This window comes from Rhea americana, unplaced genomic scaffold (assembly GCF_003343005.1).
Source record: "Rhea americana isolate MKP2758 unplaced genomic scaffold, rheAme1 scaffold_529, whole genome shotgun sequence".
NCBI lineage: Eukaryota > Metazoa > Chordata > Aves > Rheiformes > Rheidae > Rhea > Rhea americana.
The window spans coordinates 49,242-57,505 of NW_028186678.1; the positions used below are offsets into that span (position 1 = coordinate 49,242).

Genomic DNA, 8,264 nt, shown 5'->3' on the forward strand with positions numbered 1-8,264 from the left:
CGCTCCCGCCCTCCCCCGCCGGACTCACCCGGTTCCCCCGGGCGCCGCCCGGCGCGGCTGCGGCCCCGGCCCCGGCGGCCCCATTGTGCGGGGCATTGTGGGAGTGACGCCGCGCTCGCGCTCGCGCTCCCGCTTCCGCCTCGATGGTGGCCGCTTCCCGCTAGAGCGGCCGTTCCGGCGGGCCCCGGGGCATGCCGGGACGGCGCGGGCCCGCCTCCCTCCTCCGCCGCCATGGCGGCGCCGCCGGTCGCCGTYCTCCTAGCGCTGCTGCTGCTGCCGGCGGGCGGCGGCGGCGCGGGGCCCGCCTGGGACCCCGCCGGTTACCTGCTCTACTGCCCCTGCATGGGTGAGGCCTTCCGGCCGGGGCGGGACGGGCCCCGGCGCCGCGGGGGGCCCGGCGCCGCGGGGGCCCCGCCTCAGGCCTGCTCTCGCCCTTCTCGCAGGCCGCTTCGGGAACCAGGCCGAGCATTTCCTGGGCGCCCTGGCCTTCGCCCGCGCCCTCAACCGCACCCTGGCCGTGCCTCCCTGGATCGAGTACCGCCACCACCGCCCGCCCTACACCAACGTGAGCCGCGGGGCCCCGGGGGGCGGGGAGGCGCGGAGGGGGCTCCGGGCGGGCGCGGCTGGGGCTTGCCTCCTCCCTCCCCGGGAATGAGCCTGTTCCTGCCCTTCCCAGCTGCACGTCTCCTACGCGGAGTACTTTAAGCTGGAGCCTCTCCTCGAGTACCACCGCGTTGTCAGTTTGGAGGAGTTCATGGAGCAGCTGGCGCCCACCCATTGGCCTCCGGGCAAGCGAGTGGCTTACTGCTTCGAAGCAGCAGCTCAGAGAAGTGCCGACAAAAGCACTTGTCCCATGAAGGTAGGATTCCTCTCCCTCTCCACCTGCCCGGTTTGATTTTGCTAGCTTTAATGAAAGCAGTGAMTGACTCGCTGAGGTTGGCATTCGTTTGCAGCTTTGCATAGGAGGTGCACGCTCCCAATCGTTCCCAGTAGCATTCCTTTCACCGCTCATCAGCTCAGCTGGCTATGCCCTATTTTGAGTCAACTCTGTGCCTTGCTTTATCACCACGTGCTTGGGATTCAGTTAGACTGTGTAAGTAGGTGTTGTCACTACAGAATTGGTTATGACTAAAAGGCAAATAGATCCGTAACAAAAAGCTTATCTGCTACGGGTCTTTACTTGTTTCCATGCTAGAGTTGTCCAACTGGATTTGAAGCAGCCGCCCTAAAATGCAAGTCTGTAGTATTTGAGATTTTTTAGGGCAGCCTTTGCAGTTCTCAGTAGACCTTTTAAATGTGTTTAACTCGCTCCTCCTTGTGGAGGTAGGTGGCAAGCAGGCTGTTATATTCAGTATGCTTTCCTCCTATAACAGAAAGAGCACCTGCAGAACTCCTCAGCTTTACAGTCCAGGATTTTGTCCAATCTGTGTTTTCAGGCTCTGTGTATGTATTGAATGAACGCTTGTCTTTCCTTTGCAGGATGGAAACCCATTTGGTCCATTTTGGGATCAGTTCAAAGTGGATTTTGATAAGTCTGAGCTCTTCAAGGGAATTTCATTCAGTTCCATGTATAAGGACCATTGGATCCAAAGGTGGCAAAAAGTTGGGGAAACTTTAGCATGCTGGTGTAGGCATTTAAAGTAACTCTTGAAAACAGTTATGCCCATCACTGTGCTGTCTTTATCATCTTGCGGGGGGGGGGGGGGGGGGAGAGAGATTGGAGTATTTGTTTAGCAATATAGTTGAAAACCTTAATGCTCTTTCCATGAAATACTGGCTGAATGGGCTCTTCCTGTGGACAATACTAGCAGTGAACTCTGTTAGCTGATTGATTTCTGAGCTGGTAATTAACACTTAATGGCTGTGTTTATTGACTAAATGTTTAATTGCTCCTCAGAAAGATTTTGGTTCTCAGATACCAATCGTGAACCTTTGCAGGTTATCTCATGTTATCAGAGACACAAGTGAATTTGATTGTATGAGCAGGATTGGATGACAGAATTGCTGTAGCCTAGGATGAAAAATATAATCTCTCATTGCTTGCTAGCTCATTATTGAATGTATCAGATTCTTATCTTTGTGTTGTCCATCAAATGAGATTTGATGAACAACACTTTTTTCACGTTTGTTACCAGGTCTGAGGTAAAAAGTAGTATCTGAGTTTTGCTTCTGTTCACGTGGCATAATGATTTGGATTCGTCTTGTGTAAAGTGCTCTATATTTCAGGGTGCATCATAATTCCATTGTAACCTTAAAAAAAAAATCAATCTGCAGCAATTTTATGCGAGGTTTCAAACTTGGAATRTGGAACTAAGGATGGCATCACTTTCTGAACAGGACTAACTAGTTGACCAGAGTTCAGGCCAGAACTCAGGTCCTGTTTTATATATGTTTGTTCTAACAGGAACAGAAGTCAAATAGGCCTTCGCTATCAAGTTCCTCAAGACAAAAAGGAGGAAGAGCTTTTCTGCCTTACCTTTTTTGGAGATAGGGGCTCCTAGTCCAGAACTCGTAAAAATAAAGGATGTGGATGGAGCAGTGAAGGCTGGGTCTAAGGCATAAGGCAGCTGCAAGAATTGGGGGCTGAAGAAGCTATTTTCCTGGTGCAAGATATAGTTTACTTTTTTTTTTTTTTTTTTTTTTTTTTTTTTGTAACTATATAATACTACAGTGAGATGTAAGATTGTTGAGCAGAAAAGCTGAAAGCTTGTGTTCCTGTATTTAATTTCTAGGTTTCCGCCCTCTGAGCATCCTGTACTTGCCTTGCCTGGAGCTCCAGCCCAGTTTCCAGTCTTAGAGGAGCATCGACCTCTGCATAAGTATATTGTGTGGTCTGATGAAATAGTGAAGAAAGGAGAATCCTATATTCATTCTCTCCTGGTTAGGCCCTACGTAGGAATCCATCTGAGGATCGGCTCTGACTGGGTATGACTACTGTGTAATGCTTGTTGCTGTAGTTCATGCAGTTCCCATAGGCTAGCTGTCATTCGGTGGAAAACACTATCAAAAGAGCATCTCCTATTCTGGGATGAAAACTTAAACATAGCTCACATTCAGTAATTCACTGTTAGAGTATTAGAAATACTATTGAGATTCATATTTCAAACAGACTAACTCTGCCTGCAGTGCAAGGTTCTGTTGGTACCGTTCTCTCTAGCAATTGCCATTCAAATGTGGTGTTTTTTCTCCTTCCAATAGAAAAATGCTTGTAATATGTTAAAGGATGGGACAGCTGGGCCTCACTTCATGGCTTCACCTCAGTGTGTGGGCTATGACCGAAACACTGCTGTATCTCTTACCATGGACATGTGCCTTCCAGACCTCAAAGAGATCAAGCGTGCTCTCAAGCTCTGGGTAGAAAAGACAGAAGCTAAATCTGTTTATATTGCTACTGATTCTGAGCCCTACACCAAGGAAATACAGCAGTTTTTCCAAGAAAAGGTAAATCTTTCAGAAACTCATTCTAGCAGGAATGCTTTAATAAAGACTTTCCTCAGCTTCTGTTCTGTTGCTGCCACAAGCAGCAGACATTTCAGTGAAATTGAGGTTATGTTCAACAAATAATGGGAAGTACCAGTGTGACCTACTGTTGAAGTAAAACTTAAGACCGCCTAGTGTGCGAGTCAAATGTTGGCATGTTGGTCGTCCTTTGACATACTGAAATATCGATATAGTCCTAAGGCATTTGGAATTTTATACTAAAATGAAAATAAGTAACTGGCTGTGCTGAGAACATCAGCCACTCTTCTCACTGGATGGATAGACATACTTAGGCAGAATGTTTCCTGGTTCTATTTCAGTGTGGTCCTCTGGCTATTAGGTGTCTAAAATGTTTCATGTCCGTTACAAGAAAGTGTCCCCTATAAGTAGCAGCTGGACTAGGTGCAATGGGAGGTGGGGAGTGGGTTTTTGAATGGGGAAAACTGTTGGGTTAAATTAGAGAATGAAATTTTGGGAGAAACAAGTCGTGGTAACCCATGTCTTTGGCGAGTGGGCTTGGTATTTGAGCTAGTTGGTGTCAAATAATATGACACTATCTTTAGAATAAAGGCAAATTTTAGAATAATGGTTTAGGATAAGGCAAAAATAAGGCAGTTGGGATCTAATAAGTTATGTGGCTTTTTTAATATAGCACACAAGTGTGGTATATGTATATCCACAGACAAATATTGGCATCTTGGAGAGAATTTTGTTCAAAGCAATAAAAATGAAACTGTAAAACTCTTTGGAGAACTCCCTCTTTCCTAGAGGCTGAAGAGCGTTGACCTGCATGGTAGTGAATTTTTGACTGACAGACTTCAGTTGAAGATAAGTGATGTCAGTGACTTGTTCATAGAACAGTTGTAGTGCAGCTTAAGATAGAGTCCACTCTCTTTCATGTTGTACATCCATATTCCCATTTCTAGTGTTATGCTAAGAGATTTGGATCATATGAGTAGATGTCTGGATTAATTTACTTTCCTTATTTCCCCCTACAGATCAAAGTTGTAACCTTACAGCCTGAAGTGGCCCAGATTGACTTGTATGTTCTTGGCCAGTCTGATCATTTTATTGGGAACTGTGTCTCTTCATTTACCGCCTTTGTGAAACGAGAGCGTGATGTGCATGGAAAACCCTCTTCGTTTTTTGGCATGGACTACCCACCAAGGTTACGGGATGAATTCTGACCAAAAGAGAAASAGGCTTGATAGTTCTCAGAGCTCTGAGCTCAGTACTTTACTGAGGGACCACTCAACATTAACATTGTTCTGCCGTGTGTAGAACATTCAGCCAAACTATGGCAGACTGGTTTTCAAACCTTCGTTACTCTCCACAGTGATTACTAGACTATTCTGTCTGACTTCTCAGTTCTCCCATACTTCTGTCATGAGATCAGACAGAAAGGAAACTTTAAATCATGTGGTTTATAGGAAACTATAAACTACATAGCTTATAAGCTATAGTTTATACAGTTTTCCGTTCTCATTATTTGGGATTTGTCAACAATTATGATCTAGCAGCTGCTCAACTTTATTCTCCTTTATTTTTTTTCTCTTACATCTTAATCATTTTACCTGGAGATGTTGAAGTTTGTTGTTGTCCAAAACTGACCATAAGTTCTCTTTAAGTGCAAAGTATTTTCAGGAAGATCATGTTTCCTGAAAAAGAATGCAAGATAAAACTCAGGCTTGAGAGTTAGAAGGTCTGGGGTTTATGAAGTACTGCTGCTGCCTTATAAGAGCCAATCACCTCTGTGCCTTCATTCCTATTCTCCTGTGAAAAGGGGTTTAACAGCTGCTTCACAACAGTGTTGTGAGAGTAAACACTTGTGGAGCCCTCTCATAAGTGGTGCTACAGAAGTACAGTGGTGTCATGTTGTAACATTACCATTGCCAGTTCAGCCAATATTAGTACCTGTATTGTCCTGAGGAAGGTGGTTTAGAGGGATGCAGACAGGTAATTTTTTGTAGATAGTCTTAAGTGGTGAATGAGGGTTTTATAGCTGTTAATTTAAGGTGGAGGTCTGTGGTGGAAATGTATCTTTTATTTTTGCGCTAAGAATTCTAAAATAGCCTTAGTATAGATGGATGTATGTCTTATCTAGGTCCACGTTAATGGTTTTCTGATTTTTGTTGTAGTAAAATAATCCCTCTGACAACACAGTTGTCTGTAGGATTGGTTCCCATTGTAGCTATCTGTGGAAATCATTAGCTAATGATGAAGCAGTAACCACAAAAAAAGTTAGTTTGACCCAATGCAGTTTAGTGCTGTTAACAGTGGTAATCCCTATCTGATAAATATCAATTTGACCAATGCCTTTGGTTACTCCTATGATTTTTTTCAAAGACTGAGTGTAGAACTTTCTGTTTACTCTTTAAAAATGATGACTAGATATGTCTGTAGTACCAAGGTGGCTTCCTCTGATGCACTGTTATTGTCTACAGAATGCTCTCTCAGGACATTTACTTGGGTTTAATTCTGAATGCCTCACTTTCCCCTCTCACTTTGGAAATGTTTCTGTGGCTTGAAGGAATTTGAAGGTTCAAAGCAAAAGAGGTCTGAATTATAAGTAAGATTCATGAAATGTTAGTGTGGCGTAAACTTGTGTCTTGATCCCTCAGTGCTAGCTCCCAGAAACACGTGGGACTGAGTTGTTGCAGGGAATCTAGCTRTTCTTTCATCCTGTAATTGAGTGATTAGAGTTGATGTTTGATTAATRCTTTTTGAGTAAAGCACAAGCAGTTTTCTGTAATTGAAGGTTGCTGTTGAGAGCTAGTGCAGGAGCACCAACTAGGGAGACAGCTGAGAGGTTGAGATGTTTTAAGGTGATGATGCATGGCTTGTAGCTAACCTTGTAATTGCATCACATATTGCATCACCTGTTCATCTTCTGCCAAAAGACTGGTGTGAGGGGAACAAAAGTCCCGGGAATTCCATCTGGTTGGCCAAATAGAATTTCCTAGGGTGTTAAACCTAAGGTTGGAATATACGTCGTACACTTAGTGTCAGTGGTAGGGCTTCTGGCCACTTAAACCCTGTTTTCTCTCTTCAAGGATGGTGGTCATCCCATCTGGCAATTGTAAAGTTAGCCCTCTCTTGACATGTAACGATGGCTTGGGTGTTACACAGCAGGTCTCTCCCTAGTAGATTATTTGGACTTCCTCTCGTTATTAGAAATTCATGCCAGAAGGAACAGTTACCAATTTCTATTTCAAGAGGCTTGGTAAGAGATAAGGTCTGGGGTCTTYAATTCCTAGGATACATAGTCTTTTCGGACGATGGACTGATAYGCCAGTTCAACATTGAATAGATGGCTCTGATATTCACCAGTAAGATTTGTAAGGCTATCCCCACTTTCAAACAGGTACCGAATTGTTCCCCTATCACAAGTTCACAAAACTCTTAAATTTCTGGCTCCCCATTCTGCAGTCATTGATTATACAATAAATCCATGGGGCATTTGGAGGGTGAGCTTCTCCAGTAGCCCCYGGTGAGGTTCGTAGTGGACCATTCCCATAAATACCCTTCATTCTTGACGGACATTCTCTTTTTCAGTGTGCGGCTTGTTGGTAATAGTTTCTGCAAACTCATGACATGAGACCCAGGTCTACTCTCGGATCCATGGCTTCTTGCCCTCCCCCAGATACTGAAAATCCCCATCATCTGCCTTGCCCCTTGTCTTTTCTTGTTCCTGTTATACCAYGTGGGGCTTGGAAAGCCACTACAAGTAAGCTAGCTTCTTTGCTTTTTTTTTCTTGTTGCTTTTCTTTTTTTTCTTTCTTTCATCTCTCCCATTAAACACAAAAGTAGCTATAGAGATTACTTCTGTGAGCGGCTTCCCTTGCCATCCAGGAGCATATTTAGTGAAGTATTTTTGGATGTGTGGAGCTGCTTGGTTCCCAAGCAGGCTAGACGTCAATGGTTCATTAAAATTAGTCTGTCATGCCCCCATGTCGTAATAGGCCTGTTGAAGACAGGGTGCATATTCAGAGGAGTGCTCATGAGAGAGAGAGTTCTGACATGTTTCTTGAACTTTYGTCCAATTCACCCTTGTTGAGGCCATAGGAGAATCTGGTCCGAGTAATCCTTTCTGACCTCTCCTATGGCAATCGTTGACAAATCTCACAGAACAAACACAAGAACTTATGGAGAATTTATTTTGCCAGGYAAAATAGTGTCTCCTGCAGGAGGGACCTCTTACCCCTGTACAGCCCTCAATTTATACACAACTGGTCATCATGCATATTTGATTTTTTTCTTACAAAGTTCTTCCCTGATGTGGGCAAATAAACAGTTCTGGGTTTGAAATCTATTTATGTCCAACAACAAAAGCTATTAAATGTTTAGCTCTGTTTGTCATGTAGGCCTAACAAAGAAGGAAGTTTATGTTAAGAAACACRGTGAATCTGCACAAAATGGCGATTTTCATGAGCAAGATGGAGGTAACCAAAGTCTCAACAATGTTCAKCAGTGTAATGGTCTTGAGCAATGCTGTCACAAAACCAAATGAGACTTTCCAAATGTTATTGGGAATACTGTGTATTAGGAGAGAACATAAAGAAAATTTTGTATTTTTTTAACAGTAAAAAATTGACTTTGCGTTTAGTAGTACTGGACTGAAAATCCTCTTTCTTCCTCTCGCCCACCACCCAGCCTTGCCTGGCTCGGCCTGCGCGGCCCGGGCGCGTCTCGAGAGGGCAGCGGTGGGCGGCTGTGCCGCCTCGCCCGCCCTGGGGGCCCCGCGGCTGCCCGCGCCCCGGGGCCGGGAGGGAGGCGGCCGGGCC

At 44.8% G+C, this 8,264-nt stretch overlaps 2 protein-coding genes across 4 annotated transcripts in view; one reads left to right on the forward strand and one right to left on the reverse strand.

Annotated features, from left to right (window-relative positions):
• PLAGL2 (PLAG1 like zinc finger 2) overlaps nt 1–166 on the reverse strand; it is a 10,460-nt gene extending 10,294 nt beyond the window's left edge. For all 3 annotated transcript variants that reach the window (XM_085318247.1, XM_085318248.1, XM_085318246.1), the window contains exon 1: nt 29–166. The gene's annotated coding sequence lies outside the window, so the exon portion shown is untranslated. The remainder of the gene's footprint in view (nt 1–28) is intronic.
• A 25-nt stretch (nt 167–191) lies between these two features.
• Nucleotides 192–8,088, forward strand: POFUT1 (protein O-fucosyltransferase 1). Its single transcript, XM_085318249.1, has 7 exons — nt 192–346; nt 444–565; nt 677–859; nt 1,480–1,592; nt 2,733–2,925; nt 3,199–3,441; nt 4,479–8,088. Exons 1-7 carry the CDS (start codon nt 232–234, stop codon nt 4,665–4,667), a joined length of 1,158 nt encoding a protein of 385 aa, XP_085174375.1. The 5' UTR covers nt 192–231; the 3' UTR covers nt 4,668–8,088.
• Nucleotides 8,089–8,264: the final 176 nt, after the last annotated feature.